The sequence below is a fragment of the Haliotis asinina genome, chromosome 1, assembly GCF_037392515.1.
Source record: "Haliotis asinina isolate JCU_RB_2024 chromosome 1, JCU_Hal_asi_v2, whole genome shotgun sequence".
NCBI lineage: Eukaryota > Metazoa > Mollusca > Gastropoda > Lepetellida > Haliotidae > Haliotis > Haliotis asinina.
In genome coordinates this window covers 89,245,462-89,264,980 of record NC_090280.1, presented here as the reverse complement: position 1 = coordinate 89,264,980, position 19,519 = coordinate 89,245,462, and the positions used below count along the sequence as shown (strand labels likewise).

Below are 19,519 nucleotides of genomic sequence, written 5' to 3'. Positions count from 1 at the left end.
TGCTTGCAGAATGCTTTTGGCTTTCAGTATTAATATGATGAATTTGACACAGGATGAAAGCTCTTATTCTCGAAACGTTCGTAGCTCTAGGAATTCTTAAGTTTGGTTATATACAGTGTGTTAATGGGTTAAAGAAGTTCGTAGGGTAACGAACGTTTCGAGGATAGTTGGCCAGGTGAAAAACTTTAAGGGTGACTTCACAGGTGGCAATTTTGACATAAATATTCAAAGTACAAACTGTAGGTTTGAAATGCAGGCTATAATTATTCATTTAGCCGCAACTAATCAAATAGTAAATGATTAACTAACTGTTTTCTACCAGAAGAGAAACAGGTTTTAAGCGTTTAACTGATAAACAAATTAATGCTGTAATTGCACCAGGTGTATATACATGTATCGATACATAACATGTCATGAATATCCACGTTGATATTGCCGGAACTGTGTTGGTCAAAGCGGCATAAAAATAACACATGCACACATTTCTTTCAAAATGAACACTGTGGAGTAAAGTTATACCAAGACGACATCAATAAAAGGAGTGATAATTATTCGGTAATTAATCATTGTTAAAATCCCGGAATACGCCAAATGACTTCACAGAGAACACAGCGTGCATTTTCAAGAGGGGCGTGCAGTCAGTGCAATTCATGTGTCACCAGGCAAGCATCTCCATGTCAACACCTCCAGGCCTTGGTATTGGTACCAAAGGCATGGCATGTCTCTATGTATGTGGAAGAGTCAGTGGTGCTTAGCGCCCAGAGATTGGCCAAAGTGGGGACGGAAAACTGACGGTTCACCTGTTAGTAGAGTTTCAAGCTGAATCGGCGTTGTCATGCACGTTTTGACGACACCTTGTGTTGACAAATGTGCTGACGGCAGCGTGATGGTGCCGGTAAATCTCGAAGACTCCTAGAACAAACCATGAAGGTGTAAGGCAATTTTGTCAGTGCTGTTGTTATGAAGTCGAAGAGCAATTTACGGGGCCAGGGTCGTCATCCCTGATTTACTGTACAGAGTTGATCGCCAGAACACAATGATCGTGGGTTCGAATCCCCGTGCCACTCCATTATTCATACACCTTACAAGGTTTGACTGCACCACAAACGTTCTCGTTTGTTTCACCAAAGCAGTAAACATCGAAAACCTGTATTGCTTCTTGGTTGTCTCGTTCATAAAGACCCGTGAAGTAGTCCCGCGGTAGAGTATGTCTTCAGCAGCCCATGCTTGCCATAAAAGGCGACTATGCTTGTCGTAAGAGGCGACTAACGGGATCGGGTGGTCAGGCTCTCTGACTTGGTTGACAAAATGTCATCGGTTCCCAATTGCGCAGATCGATGCTCATGTTGTTGATCATTTGATTGTCTGGTCCAGGCTCGATTATTTACAGTCTCCATATAGCTGGAATATAGCTGAGTTCCGCGTAACACTGAACTCACCCACTCACTCGTTCATAAAGCTTCTTCAGGCTTGATTTGGCTTGGTTGCTGTTTAATCCCATCCTCGGCAATGTTCAAGCTAACTGACGGCGGTCTGTAAATACACTGTATCTAAGGTGATGGTGGTAAGGTGCGTTACCAGCCTCCCAAAATGGCGACAGTATTTCCCTCGAATTAGCTGTATCATGTTCAGTTGTAGACTATTCCATTTAAAGTGTATCTTAGGATAGTCGACACCAAAGTTTCACCGGGACAGTTATCTGTGGTACAGAAATATGAGGTGTTGATATCTGTGACGAAAAAGAATCTGTACTCCTATAAGCATGTGAGCTTTTCTTGGAGTTAAGGGCACTACGCCAGACCATACTGTTAGAAGTGAAGATGCGAGACATCCTATACACTGTGTTGGCCATCGGCGTAAATTGTTAAGTATGTCTGAATAAAGGTATCCTATGGAAATGCTGGTCCAGGCACTTACAAACGGAAAGATTAAATTTCTTTTGCCTATTTACAGACTTAGACAGAATTGTAAAGTAAGCGTATGGAAATATTGCTACACGTGCATCCATGCAATCTTACTTATTTAAGAAAAGTATCGATTGACGATGCATCCTCGTTTGATATTGGTATGTTTTATTTCTGTATTATTTTAGGCTGTACTACGGGCCGATGTCCTATGTTCTACAAATAAAGTAAATGGAATGAACGGTAGGTAGTCTTCGCTATTGGCAGTAGGGAAGTCTAGGCAAATCCATATTTCTTCTCTTTGTTCCCCTTTTGCCAGACTCGTGAAGATGGAGGTTAGAGTTGGTTTTCAGCATCTCATGCTTGTCATAACGGGTGACTATCTGGATCAGATTATCAGGCTCACTGACTTGGTTGACACATGTCATCGTATTCCAGTTGAGTAGCTTGATGCTCATGCTGTTGATCACTAGATTGCCTGACCCGGTTTCGATTATTTAGAGACCGCCACAATATAGATGAAAAAATGCTGAATGCAGCGTTAAACGACACACAAACAAATCCTTTTATCAATGACTAGATGTTCTATTATTTTATTGTGTACATTCTTCCGTTTTCTTTGGTGTTTGTAACGGTATAGCTAAATTTGCATTACAAATGACCGCAGTTGATTCCAGCGTTTAGTGCGCTCAGTAAATTGTGGTTCGACCGCAGTATTTATTGCTCGTGCCCACCTTTATGTTATGTCAGTTTGTTGCCCACTTCTCATAGTATCGTTACATTATTGTTAGTGTTAAGTGTTTTGGGTACACTGAGAGTTTAGCGTTTTCTCAGTCTATTGCTATGAAAGTAGGTAAGATACATAGCGTTCATGTAGTGACTCTGTTATATGACTACTTGTTAACCATTAGGAAAACGTAGAACATATCTGCATAATATTCCTCTGTGACGAAACGATTTCAAACCGCATGTAGTCTTGCGTTGGTTCTAAAACACATTTTTGAAGTTCATCAACCTTGCTGCGTGTTGTTTTCACGTTTAGGCTATCTACAGGAGTATAAGCCTGCCATTCCACCCTAACAGTGTTGATGTACACCATCTTCTCGTTCTCCTCGTCGTTTGTGGAGTTGCCTACTGGTTAAATCATTAGCTCGTCAGGCCAAGACCTTGATTCTATCCTCAACATTGGTGTAATGTGTGAAGCCCATTTCTGGTGTCCGTCGCCACTCACTCACTCACTCACTCACTCACTCACTCACTCACTCACTCACTCACTCACTCACTCACTCACTCACTCACTCACTCACTCACTCACTCACTCACTCACTCACTCACTCACTCACTCACTCACTCACTCACTCACTCACTCACTCACTCACTCACTCACTCACTCACTCACTCACTCACTCACTCACTCACTCACTCACTCACTCACTCACTCACTCACTCACTCACTCACTCACTCACTCACTCACTCACTCACTCACTCACTCACTCACTCACTCACTCACTCACTCACTCACTCAAAGCATGTAGCTCTGTAAAGATCCAGGCTGAAATGCACTTTCAGAACGGGTTCGTAGCACAGAGAGACAGCTGTCTTCCATAGTCGCCAAGGTTTGTTTCACGCTAACCGGATTGTAATGTGTTAATTGTCATCACATCCTCTGCTGACGTTAACGTTCTCACGTTTTTCCCTTTGTCCATTTTCCTCTCGAAACGGTTAAGTCGATAAGCAGTTTAAGCACAGAACTCAGTATATGGTCATTTGTTTATTTGTTTGTTGATTAAAATACCCACATATTGAAAATACATCGTCATTTACAATATGAAATAGTCCGCACAAAATACAAATCCAGACAATATCAAATATATGTGAAAAAGCAGGCATTGTTTAAATATTCCATAATACCAACACGAAAACACACTATTGATCTCCTTCCAGCGATTCAACAATTCAAGTCAACAATATACAATAAATCACAATGTTTGGCATACACGGAACTAGAAGTTTATGCCCATACAAGCATACAGTTCACATAAATGTCGGTTAAATGTATACTCGAAAAAATATATGGCGCATCGACATTCCCGATCTGGTGACAAGCTAAAATCCTCCTATAATCATCAGTAAAAGGAACTAAATTATTTGTATGATCTTACTTATAAGTGACAAAACTACGTTCCTCAAAAGTTAAAATTTCAGCATAAATAAACTAAATAAATTTGTTTCTTTTCTGCTTTTCTGCCTAATTCCTTGCACGATTCCGACAACACAATGAGTGTACACATTAGTTTACTTCGTTCTCAGCAATATTCCAGCAACATCACGGCGGGGAACACCAGAAATGCGTTTCACACATTGTGTCCATGCTGGAATCGAACTCGGGTCTTTGGCGTGACGAGCGAACGCTTTAATCACCAGGCTACCCCAAAGCCCCGACGACATAAAGAACATGCGGTCCACTATAAACAGTAATTTTACCAGATTTTCACTAAAATGTTGAGGGTATGCTGCCCCACAAGTAGTAACTATCACAAACACAGGTACAGGTAAGTCAGTTGTTCACCTGTAAATTCTCGGAAATAGTGAGCGAGTTTAGGTTTACGCCGCACTTACTACTGCTGTATGGTGGCGGTCTGTAAATACTCGAGCCTGGACCAGGCAATCAAGTGATCCACAGCATGAGCATCGATCTGCGCAACTGGGAACCGATGACCTGTATCAACCAAGTCAGCGAGCCTGACCTCCCGATCTCATTAGTCGCCTCTTACGACAAGCAAAGTCGCCTTTAATGGCAGGCATGGGTTGCTGAAGGCCTCTTCTATCCCGGACCTTCACTGGTCCTCTCGGAAATAACGGATACGGGAAACAAAATGGGAATCTGCACCGTATATGATTTTTTTCATGGGTTGAATTGAAATATCATCCACATGTCTACCATAAAAATACCAGAAAGGTTACTAAGGCATTGGAAGCTGCAACGATGGCCAAACACCTTTTGAGATATAGCCGTTGGTACAAGCATTTCGACTGTTCCCCAATCTCTGTATAATATGTAGATATGTCTAGAACTCCCGGAATATAGATCGACATATTGGGAAAGTTGGCTATTGGAAATTGAGGTTATTTCTCTTGTACCTGTTTAAGGATGGTTTTGTAAATCTTTATGCATAAATATTACTATGAAAAATATGAGGAAGTGTCACTTGTCACCTTCATTTTAGTTCAGGTGGTTTAATTAGATCAAGTAACATGCTGCATGAATAATAATTACTAGATTATTTGAATATTAAGGTTCGGTTCAAATTATTGGCAAATATTCCGAGTATTACCGATCTTAACGATAGCATCCATAATATTTTGTCTTAAACTTGAAAACCAACCTCTTTATCACTCTCAAGACCCCCAGATTTGACTAAACTTGAAATCCAAACACTGATTCGCACGTACTGCATGTGAAATCGGCAACTGATAGCACACAAGGAATGGTTGACAATCTACAATCCGGCATGTGTCGCTGGGTCTTTCTTCTTTTTCTTTGGTTGTTGTTGATGTTGCAGTTTTTTTTATTGAAAATGTCCCATCTCCAAACTCAGATGGTCATGTTTGTCTAATGAGCGTCAACACCTAAGGGAGGTAATTCTGCACCACTTTCCTGTTTGATCTAGCCATTCAAAGCAGTCGATGTTTCACGGACGTTTCAGTCATTTGGTGTAGCTGACAACAGATACCAAAGTGTCCACAACGATCACCACTGCTAGCAAAACAGTTTAGTGGGTGAGTGAGTTAAGTTTTACAGCGATTTCAGTAATAGTCTGAATTACATGTTAATTCAGCGTAGCATAAATATTCTGTATGAATCTAATTTTGGTAATATCCAAGTCAAATTTTTCACACTTGTGACGAATAATCTTACCTGCTCTCAAAACATCTAATGGCAACAAGCTGATGGACACGTGCACAGTGCCGAGAATAAATAGTAGTCGGAAAACGGAACTGAAATTATGTGCGCACAGAAGAGATGATGTCACGTTTGCCTGTCAAATTTTACAAGGATCAACCCTGAACTCACTTCATAAAGATTATTTATGTGGCACTGAAATAACATGTAAGTCTACGGAAATTACGCCAAGTGTCCGAATATATCTGGCACGGGTGTGTATATAGAATGGCATTTTAAATAAGGTGACGTCATCAAATTTCATATTTGCTTTAATATTTGCAAACAAAAAACAAACATATAAATATATAACTTTATCTGTGACTACCACTTTTAATGACACACGTGCCCGTTAAAGAATATATTTTGCGTGTCATGGGAAAAAAATGCATATTATCAGACTTTGGGATAGAACTTGAATCAGTTCGTTTCCTTTGACGTTCCTTGTCAGAGTGTTTATGGCATTCGATTTGTAAATGATCTGTAAATATGAAGTCATTCTTTGATCTCAGGAAGAAAACAGTGGCTACTGTCTGAGACAGGGATTCGGTGGTATTTTCATTATGCGTTTCTTCACGTCTTCATGCAGTTTCGGGTTCTAGTCGAACAATAATGGACATTCAATTATGTGTTCAGCCCAAACCAATACCACGACGCCTGTTGCTGTCAGAATACGTCCTCAGTGAACAAACGGGTCCTATATGTGGCTTTATTTTATATATCACTCATACAGGTCCTTTGATCAAATAACAGCAAAGCTTCACATAATCGTCAGGTCATCTGATGCCTTGTCAACAATAAAGATTAGACTGAATGCAGCCAGACTTTGGATGACAACTGTCTGGGTCAAAGTGGGAGGAAATTCAATTCGGTTTTATCTCTTCAGTATCTGCGTTCTGTCTTTGACAACATCACGCACTCACTAAACCCATTCTGAAAGGCATTCAACAAGTCAATCTCTATTGGTCTGTTATTTTTGACATACACTTTGACGGGTAACAGGTTCCTGATATTTTGGTAATTATAAGTGACGAATGTTGTCCTCAATAGAGAAGTGACCCTTGACACATTAGGTGAATGGGCATTGTTTTACGCCGCTTTTAGCAATATTCCAGCAATATCACGGTGGGGACACCAACAATGGGCTTTGCACAAAGCAACAATGTGGGGGAATCGAACCCGGGTCTTCGACCCAGCACGGATGCTGAACAACCAAACTCCGTTACCGGACCATAAGCTAGGTTCTACTGAGTTTAGGCGTACACAACCTCTAATTTCGCCACCAAGGACCTTAATCGGTGAGATTCGAACCAACGATCAGCGAATCCTGCAAACAAAACTGTGGCGCTTTAAACACTTTTACCACCTGCGCCTTCACTTGTAAAGACACACACACATACGCCATTATACAAAACATGCTCATTGATCATTGCTGATATTAACACCTATCTCCAGCTATTCAAGACACTAAACAGAGAGACCTACACTGTCGGACAAAGGACACTATACACCAATATTTGCTGAAAATGAAACGAACATGGAAATAGTTGTACCGTTAAATATGCCAACTTTCAGCCTAGATAACGCTTGTGTTATTAACGACAGCCAATTAACCTTCAAGCGTAAGATATTTTGTGACGGGCAGTTACAGATACAATAGCCCAAGGTATATGAGTCAGTGGAATTAAACAACTTAACCAGACAATTGTTCATTATATTTTTATTAGATGAATGAGAACAAGGTTTTCATTTTCTTAATTTAATCCAAATTGCAGGGAGAAAGTAAGCAGACACGAAAAATTTGGATTTCATAATAATTAGAATAACTGTTTCTTGTTTGTTTTATTTCATCCATCCTAAAAGGTGAGCGAATGCGTACTGTAAAATTTCAAAAACAGGACAAACGATGCTAGGCGTACAAAAAGAACCAACCAGCCAAACAAACAAACAAAGAAAACACGAGATTTCCTGATTCAGGTGCTACGTTAAGTAACGCAAGCATAAAACCAAACATGTATTCCCTCTGGGATTACCCCTTGTCTCTGAGAGAAACACTCACGAATGAGACAACGCTGGAAAAATTAAACCATACCTTACCACGGCACTGCCATGCCACTAAAACACAATACACTGCCTTGATACTATACCAGAAGACACTTCCATGTCATAAGACGAGACACAATATGAATACAGTGTCAAGACAGGAGCAGCTAGATAGGGCGGCTCCAAACACGCATCCGGGTTCTGAGGGTGGGTGGGGGAGTTCTGAGGGGAGTTGCGAGGGCGAAGTCACATTATCTGCACAACTTCAAACAATTTAACACAGACATGTACATGTATATGGGCGCACATTATATTATCGTATTTAAAATGCATTTGAAATAATTAAAATATAAGTCTCATTATACCGACATCCACGTTTCTGTAAAGTCTGACATTAATACTGACTATAATACTGCTGTTCCTCGCTGACGTTAGGAATGACAACAAACACATACGGATGTCTTTACAAAATGACTGTGTTCTGTTGTTACTAAAGTTATTATTAGGCTGTGTCTGCTAATTGAGCATTGCGATCCGAATCCGCTATGTCAAACCTCCGACATAATTCTAATTTGCATTTTGCGTGAATTGACGCAAACCCATTCTCCAAACTTGAAAGGATTATCCGCTATATAACACAAGTTCCTGACTTGTAGAGATTGTAATCAAAGACTGATTATTACATGTATAGGTGACTGTATGTATGTGCGGTTTGGTCTGAACAACAGAAAACGTTAAACAAGGCTAACAACAGCCACCAAGTGTCACGTGACTGGGATCCGTTCTTATATGAGAATATCATAGTTTCCTGTGAAGATATACATGGTTACAAGTACCATATTCCTCATGCAAATATGAATCAAAGGCTGGCCCTGTCGTCGTTGGCACTAAAAAAATTCCCTTGTAGAGTTGCCTCCCTTGAGCATGCAAGAATCCTATGACGCCACAAAATTGACGGAATACTGCCCTAAACAGGATTAACCCAAACTCGCTCGATACATCTTACACGAGTAATATTTCGGGTTTCCCTCCCTGATGAAGCAGACTTAGCGTAATATAAATGGAATACTGTCCTAAGCTGAATTAACTTTCAACTCGTCAAACCATATCCAAACATCTATCATTTACAAAATTTCAACTTTACCCTTCAAAGAACTGAACTCAGAGAAAAGATGATGTTAAACTGACGTCCCGTAGTTGATATAATATCTACAAACACCGTTGTGCCGAACTTTGATATGTCGAACCTATTTTCATCTCGAAGAAAGGCTTTGTCCCTTCGAGTTCTTTATTCAGTCATCAATTTTCGGCTGTGCCGAACCTAGGATATCTCGCAGCGTTCTCAGGTTCCTCCAACTTCGACACAAGAGTGTTTGACTTAATGTCTTAAAAAAACATGTTCGACTGTTTGCACATTAGATGTGGGTGTCGTTTACATCTTCCCCGTGACGATCAGATCCATCGTACACGACAACAATGTCGCCGTTAGTGTCGGGGATGTCCCGCGGAAGTAGTTCTGGCATGGACTCGATTACTTCACCGTTGCCTTCTGGGATACGTGCGTCATCCACGTCCTGGTGTGACGTCAGATGTGTGGCGCTGACTTCGCGCCGTTGTCGATCGTCGTGTCGTGAGGGGTCCCTGATTAGTCGACGTCGGCAGTGGTTCCAGACGTTGAGGGGGTGACCCATTGACACGACAGACAGGAGAAGGAGCAAGATGTTCACCTGAAGAGAAAAAGAGGTTAGCACGGTTGATCAGAACTGTATTAAAGGTAGTCATCGATTGCTCATTACAGTTTCTGTTTAGTACCAAAGCGATGTTTATATACTTGTGACGTAACATTTTTTTCATCAACATGGGCTTGATTTACGAGTTACGTTCAAACAATAAATAGATGTAGAACAGTTGTCGTGTGCAAAAAGGGAATTCCACCGAGAAATATTCTGGTCACGTGTTACCTCAGGACTTTCAGTCCTCTGGTGTTGCTCGACTGCTGCCTCAAACATGACATATCACCAACAACGTGATCCTGAGATTACGATCGTATACCAAGTGGCATAACCTCTCACATTTACAGTGATCAGGGGCCCGTTTCACAAAGCCTAAGGTCTCGTAGCTTTTCTCGTAACATTGGTACCTCCTGTGCTACGGTAGTGATGCTACGAGAAAACTTACGAGATCTTAAGCTTACGAAAGCTTTGTGAAACGGGTCCCTGAACTGTCTTTCCACTCGTTCTCACCCGCTCTTCACGTTGAAGACCCATGTTTGATTCCCCACATTGGCACAATTTGCGATGCCTGTGTGCGGTCTCACCCAAGTGATGTGGCTGGAATATTGCTGAAAGCGGCGTAAAAACAAACTCACTCACTCACTCACTCACTCTAAGCCCGTAGCTCTGTGAAGATCCAGGTTGAAATGCACTTTCAGAACGGGTTCGTAGCACAGAGAGACAGTTGTCTCTCCTGGTCGCCAAGGTGTGTTTGTTGCTAACCGGATTGTAATCTGCTAATTACTGACAGCAGAGCCCAGATGGGCATTGAACTTAAAACAAACCAAATGCACCAAGCCATTCCTCACATGAAAGGAGCTCAATATCAGAACACATGGTCTGTTTTTTATCACTGAATCATACAGCTGGTTGGTTTGTAGCGCCGTACTCAGCAGTATTCCAGTAATACAGCGGCGATCTGTACATAATCGAATCTGGACCAGACAACCCAGTGATCAACACGATGAGCATGGATTTTCACCATTGCAACACGATGACATGTATGAACCATTTCAGCGAGCCTGACGTCCCAATCCCATTAGTCGTCTTTTACGAGGAGCCGAAGATCAACTCTATCCAGGATCTTCACGAGAATGAAATGTGCAGCAACACACTGACACCATTCACTGTAAATATCTAAGTTTACCTAATTCACGTGCACATCATGAAAACGCTTGCAAGAAAATCACCACAACTTGTGCATGGAATAATCATTTTCAAAATTCCATAGACAAACATAAAATTTGGTTTCCAAATAATATTACCCCTTAATAGAATCCCCTATCTTTATTATAGTATAATAACTTAACACTGTAGTAAGAATACATTTCGTCAGTAGCATGTTCAATATGGCTTCCTTGTCGGCCATGCTTAAAATGTGTCCGTGGTCTATTTTTGACACGCAATATTTACTGTAAGTCATCAGACGCGCGTCTTCCTTCAAGTCAGAATAAACAGATGCTGCACATTACTTTAAAACATCTTCCGGCATTATGGCTTCCCGAAACTGTCTGCCACAAAGGTCACCGATCAACATATTTGCATTGTATTTGTACATAAGGTTTCCTCCAGTCGGCGAATTGAGTCGCCGAGTTATTGTTGGAACCATCCTCAACGCTGAGAGGGGTCAACTCTCGGTGGATTATCATAACAACAGCGACAGACGAGCGAAGAATCGCAGGTGAAGCTGCTGATTGGCCTCCTGTTTCATACAGTTTTATATGTTGCTGAATCGAATAAACTTAAAACTATATTTGCTAAAAAAATAATAGGCGTTATCAAAACTTTTGCGAAACACTGAAGATCCGGATTAGAATTGATCTTCATTAACCGATACTTGTCGTATGATGTGACTAACGAGATCGGGAGTTCGGGCACGCTGACACATGTCATCGGTTCCCAATTACTTAGATCGATGCTCATGCTGCCGATCACTGGATTGTTTGGTCCAGACTCCATTATTTACAGACCGCCTTCACATAGCGGGAATATTGCTGAGCGATGAGTAAAACTAAATTCACTCACCCACACTCACTGTGAGGGTAACAACTTTGTCATTTGTATGAACTATATACCTTTAAATATTTGTGCAAGTTGTACCCATCGCAAACACAAACGTAAACATCATTATATTCACACGTCGTCTTTATGAGTGCAATAACAGTGTAACCTTACATGGGGCACTCCAGTTAACGTCCATTTTATTTATGTTTTCTTTTCATTTTTTGCGCTTTTACGGAGTAAAACAAAGCTTTGGTAAAAGATAAAGATCCTTCTAAAAAGCGATGGGTAGTTAATTTGAATTCCATATCATATATCAAAGGAACTATTTTATATATAAAACAATGCTCAGGTTCAGTTTTGCAACACAATACCGTCGAAAACATTTCTTGATATATGACTCACCTAGCAAGGTAGGGAAATGTCAAGTAGAATAGATGGGTTTCAAACTCGATATTGTGTAGTAAACCCAAATGTCACGTATACGTTTTCACAAATGTCTGTTAATATTTTTATAACGAAAATGGTTTGTCTAGCAGTGCATCACAAGAAATCATTGATATATTGGTAAAATGGAATTTGATAAATCATATTATTATTTTTCAAACAACCGTTGCATTTTGTTAATGACTGAATATTATTGATTGATTGAGTGAGTATGATTGTACGCCGCTTTCAGCAATATCACTCCAGTAGACCCCAGGAATCCGCTGTACACATTTAACCTACGTAGAAAACCGCACCAGGGCTTTTGGTGTAACAAGTGAACACTGTATCAGCTAGAGTATCTTATCGCGAACACTTGTACATTTACTCCTTTGGGTTTTGATACTTTGGGTTCTGATACTTGGTTTCCGTATACCAAAGGGACTCGCGAAGGTCCGGGATAGAAGAGGCCCTCAGCAACCCATGCTTGCAATAAAAGGCGACTACGCTTGTCATAAGAGGCGACTAACGGGATCAGGTGACTTGACTGACACATGTCATCGTGTCCCAAATGCGTAGATCGATGTTCATGCAGCTGATTACTGGAGTGTCTGGTCCAGACTCGACTATATGGAGACCGCCGCCATATATCTGGAATATTGCTCACTAAACTAAGCTCGCCCACTCACTCACTCACTCACTGTACACCAAAGGGTGGTGTGGTAGCCAGGCGCAAAATCGTTCGCTCATCCCACCGTAGGCCCTGGTTTGATTGCCCAAATGGATTCAGTGTGAGAAGCTCATTTCTAGTGATATTGCTGGAATACTGCTAAGAGCGGCGTAAAACTGAACTCACTCACACTCTCAAAGCTCTTCACTTCCGTTTTATCGTAACTCGTTACATGCATTTCCTCTAAAGTTTCAGAAAATGTTCAAGATGGAAAATAGTTCGCTATATCCACCGGTTTGTTTTCAACGTATTTATAATAAACTTCGTGAATGTAAATCTCACTGTAATTGCGAGTAATCAAGACTGGTTAAGGTTTGGCATTATGGGGATGGTATTTTGGCCTATTTTTAACAAATGGCATTAGGATATAACAATATGTCATACTGTGATTGACTGGTTCCATTTATGAATATGTGTAATCTAAAAAAATCCATATACCCGTCAAGATGTGGATGAGGGTTGGTATTCAGTAACCCATGAGTGTCGTAAAAGGCGACTAACGGGATGGGCTGACTTGGTTGACACATCGTATCCCATTTGTGTAGATCGATGCTCATGATGTTGATCACTGGATTGTCTGATCCAGACCTGATCACTTACATACCGCCGCCATACAGCTGGAATATTGCTGAGTGCGGCGTAAAATTAAACTCTTTCATATAACTTCCCTCACTGATTGAAAGGGATTCCGCGCAACCCTTAGAACCAGAATTGTGAGCTATCAGATAACACAACCCTAAACGCTAAACAACCGAGCACTTACAGTCTGAAGAGATCAATTCCATGTTCCACAGACATTCTGCAGTACGATTATGGCCTATGCGTCTAGTCAGCCTTTACAACGTTGTACAGACTTCCTGTCTAATGACAACTTCCGGTTTGGGATGTCAAAACAGTGTTTTAAATGCTGTGGCGACAGTGGTGAGGTCAGGTTTGGCTTAGGTTTACAACATTCCCCTAAGACCAGTCATATACCAGACTAATGAAACATCAATTATCGTAAACATCAGCAATAAAACATCAATCTTTTCCATCTGCTGACCAATTCAGTATTGAGGATCCATCCTATCCCATTTGGAGCAGTCTCACGTTTCACCGCGTGCTTCTCGTCAACAAATGCAGGGAACGAGAGTTGGTGACCTGGGGCTTAGCCGTACTAACGACAAGGAAGTCTGTGTTTGTGGTTTGTTCCATATGAAGAAACTGGTGTTATGTCAACATTGTATCTCTGTCAAGAATTCCATCCACATCGAGGCTGGGGGAATTCTTTGACTTTGACACGTACGTCATGGCGGACGCCCTGTCGCACTATACAAGGCTGGCTGCTACTGATTGATCTGTGGAGCTGTTAGTGGTCAGTTTGTTTCCGCCAACAGAACCATGCTATCGTTGCCAGAGAGCATCCGTGCGTCTGAATCAATCTGCTTGTCATACTCCATTGAAAGGATGTTCAGGCTACTGTGTATATTTGTTTTACGGTACTCAGTATTGGGAAACATGCGATTAGTCTCGCCACCAACAGCTAGAAACAATTCAAAGCTTCCGATTCCGATTCCGTTAAGCAGCTTGTAACAAACTGAAATTGGTGTTCCATCTATGATACGACGCCAAGGTACCAGCTTACCTGCAATGTGTCTGCGTATTTTTTAATGAGGAAGTTCCTCATGGGAAACTGGAAAGCTCCAATTATTGACGATACTGCCGTCATCACACCAAACAGTTTGCCGAAGTGTTGCTGGGGAAAGTGTCTGAAAAGGCAATCAGAGAAACGTTACAATAAAGAATACATCGTTTCTAACTAGCATTCCATCGACTCCCACCAACATCGAATAATGGGAACCAGTAAAATGCACCAAAACATCGCGTATTTATTCAAGGCATTCCAGTCACTTACTGGGATAATCTTTACCTTCTTTACCGAAAACATGTTGGTGATATTCATTAAATAATGAAACCGATCCAGTCATGTCTTGCTGAAGAAATCTTCCTATCGTTTTCTGTTTTTTGCTAATTTCTAATCTCACAAGCATCATGTAAACATTGCCCCTGGAAATATACAAAAACATGTTATTGCCAAGCAAATTGGTTTCTGGACGTGTGTATTGTCAAACAGATGCCAGTCTTCATCCTTATCATCCTTCCTCAGGTGCACCGATGACCTTCCAGTACTCTTCATCTGTCTCCACTACCCTCAATATTACCGAGCCAGAAATCAGATGTTTGTAGAGTGTTTTGGAAATTGGACATTTTTTAAAGAAAAAGCTTTTGAATAGAAACGGCTAAATTTAGACAGGAAGTAATTAAAATTGATTTCAGTATGCACTGAAGCAGGCATTTGGCTCCAGATTCAATTAGGTTGTAATTTCGATGATTAAAATCAATGGTATTCTACAACTCCGAGTTCGTTTATTTAAATGGGTTTTTTTCAACACGTGAAGATTACATGGATTTTGAAGCTTGAAAAGAGAAAAATATCATTCATTTCAAATGATTAATCTCTTCGACTCAAGGACAAATCCGTATCGAAAAAGGGAGTGGTGTGATTATTTACGAATAAGAACACTAGGCCTAGGAGATCCAGAGGGCGGATATGGAAGCAACGCCACGCCCTCCACGACCCTCCTATACCCGTGAGGATCCGTCAACAACAAGCCATGCTTGTAAAAGGCCACGAAAGGGATCGGATGGTCAGGCTAGGTGACTTGGTTGGCTCGTCATTGTATCCCAGTTGCGTCGGTATATGTTCATTCTGTTGATCACTGGCTTTTCTGGCCCAGAATAGATTATTTACAGACCGCTGTAACTCAGCTGTAACATTACTGAGTGTAGCATTAAAAAACAACTTACCAAATCCATGTCCGTTCCAAAACGGTGGACCTTGTCACATGAAGGATCTTAAGCTAACGGTGCAATGATCGGATCGATATAATCTATAATGAATTTGTGCACCTTGTGTGCACCTCAAACAGTTTCAGTGGCGCTAAGGACTAATTGTACATCACGTTTTCTGCCTGCTAGGCGTCGGAAGGTTAACAGTCATATGGCCAACTTATCCCTTCTGGTACCCATTTTCTGCTGGAAAAACACAGGCAGTTTGGAAGAAATTCATTTACCTAAGGCGATTCCACGCGTGTCACACGTGCTTCGTTATAGAACAAGCCCTGGAAACTCTCAAACTGCCAAACACGGTCACACACCCAAACACACTATGTGACCAACGTTGCTTAACTTGAACTGATTTGTGACCCTACTTTAGACTTGGGTAACCTCAGTGCAGTGTTAACGAATGAGAGTTAAGGTTAACCTTAGTTAAGGTAGCTTTGTGAAAGAAGCACAAGACCACTCACCACCATTGACTAATTTCATAAAAAATAAAAATAAACATTATTATGATAATTTTCTGTCCAATGTTAGCCAAACTTGTCATTCTCCTGAATCTACAATAATAACCCCCTTGTCATGTTTATTTGTCATCCAACAACTGAATGTTGTAGAAGCTCTTACACAAAGGGGCATTAAGTTTATTTGGAAACAAATGGTGTAAAACGTAACTCCTAGTACAAACCTATTACTACAAATTGTCAAATCGAAATGTGCACCCAAGCCCTTTCCAACTGCCTTATCCGAGATTCCGGTCTAATCGTGTTGTCGAGGTCTCATTCTGTCTGTCATGGCCGATAACAAAACGTATCCCCGCTGACATGGACTGAAGGGGTCGACTAACGGGGTCAAAGCGTACGGAGCAATCGGGATGACGTTAACGTCGTCAGTAAAGATCAACGTTGTTACTGGAGCTGATGTCATCGGTGTGTGTGATTGCAAAGGCGTTTTCCGCTATACGAGGGGATAAAAAAAGTTCTATCACGAAGACGTTTTCAGGGTAGAAAATTTATTTTCTATAATTCTTGTCCTTAACACTTGTCTACATAGTCACTATCCAGAGTGCCATTGCTCCCAACATTTCTTGACCATGTGCAAACCGCTTAAACAGACTGCCTAATTCCATGGAAAACCAACACTCCACCGCTTCAATGACCTCAATGGTGTCGTCAAATGGTGTCCACATCTTGTCTCATCTGTCAGGGACATGTGATTGTTTTGAAAATTCCTGTTCCATCACAGAGCCGTATTATAAGATGAGCTATTTTTATTATATTATATGATATTTCTGCAACGCACATATACATGCAAATATTGCTTGCTGAAGGCGCTTGTATTTGTGTCCCTCGATCATTGGACGTTCGTCTCAGCGTCGGACAGATTGGACAGATTTCACCTCATGATTCTGTCGGGCCGCTCAGCCCTTCGACTGCAAAATCTTGATAACACTGCATGGCTAAACCATCTGAGAGCATGCAGTTACTCGTATGCAGTAGGTTCAACTGCCAGAGAATTGAATAAAGTGAAGCAAGTAGTTTCTGGTCCATTAAGGATAAGGATAACTGATGCTATGTTAAATTTTTCAACATAATTTCTCAATAAATTTCATGGCGATGTAATGTTTTAATACCCCCTCGTCGAAACCAAGTCGTATAGGGGTCCCTTTTAATTACAAAGTATACCATGTGTACAGTTCAGGGTCCATGCAATAAAGCTGTTGTTGGAACCCATCTGCCTAATAATCATAGCCCACTCTCTCTCTCTCTCTCTCTCTCTCTTTCTCTTGCACTGTTAGCCGTGACAAAATGTCTGTGATTTTCCGTCGCTTCCCGACAGGCATTTCGCAAAATCTGCGAGGTGCACGTTTTGCCAGTTTTCACAAATTCATGTGCTTCTACACAGCCAACATGCGGCGTTTGGGCGCATGATTAGTCAGTGTGTGGGCTAACAGTTTCGGCCTAAAAGGATTTTACTAACTTGAACAACTTTGCCAAAATCTCAAACTAAAACGTGCATTTTTGCCCATGAGTTTAGATACAATTTATAAAACAGATAAGTCTCTTTTAAGTAGTTCATAATGAACTTTAAAGATAACGTTGTCCCGTTGCCCTGTGAAAATGCCATGGGAACATCTAGACCGAGTGAGTGAGTTTTGTTTTACGCCGCTAGTAGCAATGTTTCAGTAATATCAAGGCTGGGAACTGCACATATGATTCACACCTTGTACAATCGAACCCTGGCGTTCGGCGTGACGAGCGAACGCGTCAACCACAAGGCCACCTCACCGATCCATGGAACCTCAAAAACTGTGCAGGCTAGATTTTGTAACTGTCAGTTCATTGGTTTGTGTATATTGATGATCAATGAGACAAGATAAAGATCGCTATATCAATCGGTGGTCTAAGGAGACCAACCATAGTCATTCCGTGGAGATATTTTCGTTGGCTGCGATTCACACTTACGACCCATCCTGTCTCAGGCAGTGTTGTGGTTGAGCTTCGTCACTTGGGTACAGTCTATGAAACACATTTCTAATGTAATTCTAAGATATTATTTGCATATTGCCTAAATCTTAATAAAACCCAACCTTCTTTTTCATTCATTTGCACCTTCAGTGGATATAGAGTACAATCAAAGCCGTGTCATAATCTGATATTTTTTTTTCCTACCTGCAAATATCCGACTTAGAACAGGGCTTCAGAAACCCATGTTTGTGGAAAGAGGCGACTAACGGGACCGGGTGGTCAGGCTCGCTGACTTGTTTGACACGTCATCGTATCCCAAGTTTCACTGGATTGTCTGGTCGAGACTAGATATTTTACAGATCACCGCAATATAGCTCGAATATCGCCGAGTGCGGTGATAAACATCAAACCAACCAAACTTTGTCGTTGTTCCACTCAGCCACTGACAACCCGATCAAGTTAGTCGCTCCTTACCACAACCATGGGTTGCCGAAGACCATTAAACAACTTAAAACAAACAAACACACACAAAAAAAACACAATAAATACGAACACCAGTTTTCGCCCTGCTTGTGGACTGGATCCTATCTGAGCGATATTATGAACAGCGTGAAATCAGAACCTCATTTGTAACCTCTGATTCCAAGTACTTACACATGCATGAGGAAAGCACACGTGGTCGTCAGGAGAAACACGCGGTGAAGGAGGTTGAAGAAAAACGAGGCTATGCGGGCTGTTAGTTGATCCGTTACCATGGACGCCACTAGCTCCATAACAGAAAGTGCTGACGTAGTAAACATAACCGGAAGTATGTTCTGCATTTGCTGCGTGCCTGCAGGAACACCTGTAGAATAAAAGACAGAGGTAATGTTTGAGTGAGTTGTTGTTTGTAAATAATCGAACATGGTCAATCAATTCAGTGACAGATATCATGAGCATCGACTAAAACAATTGGGATTACGATGAAAAGTTGAATGAAAAAGTGAACGAGTGCATGGGTGGGAGTGGACTTTGAATTGTGTGAGTGAATGCGTGGTTAGCTGATACCAGGATGGTTCACCCAAAACTAAACAATGCATTTGACCAAATATATGACTGCTAATGCAAAAAACCCATACTAACAATTATTGATTGAAAAACGTGACAATAGTTACCTAACTCTCTTCTTCTGTATTTGTCTATCCACAAACCAGCAACAGGGGATACAACCACGGCGAATATTTGCACACTTCCGTAGAGCTGCTCATAGTCTGAAAGGGAAGATATCAGCACCTTTATATGATAATATTACATATATCTAAGCAGGCCTTGTCCAGTCACCTGGGTCACAAAAACGAAAGAAGAAGCAGCTGAA

The 19,519-nt window shown here is 41.2% G+C and overlaps 1 protein-coding gene across 1 annotated transcript in view; it reads right to left on the bottom strand.

Annotated features, from left to right (window-relative positions):
* Window positions 1–7,553: 7,553 nt before the first annotated feature.
* Window positions 7,554–19,519, bottom strand: part of LOC137284059 (equilibrative nucleobase transporter 1-like) — a 69,623-nt gene continuing 57,657 nt past the window's right edge. The window contains exons 7-10 of the mRNA XM_067815719.1: window positions 19,320–19,415; window positions 18,820–19,009; window positions 14,445–14,568; window positions 7,554–9,618 (exon numbers count right to left, since the gene is read on the bottom strand). Of these exons, the coding sequence (XP_067671820.1) occupies window positions 9,307–9,618; window positions 14,445–14,568; window positions 18,820–19,009; window positions 19,320–19,415 (722 nt within the window). The 3' untranslated portion in view covers window positions 7,554–9,306. The remainder of the gene's footprint in view (window positions 9,619–14,444; window positions 14,569–18,819; window positions 19,010–19,319; window positions 19,416–19,519) is intronic.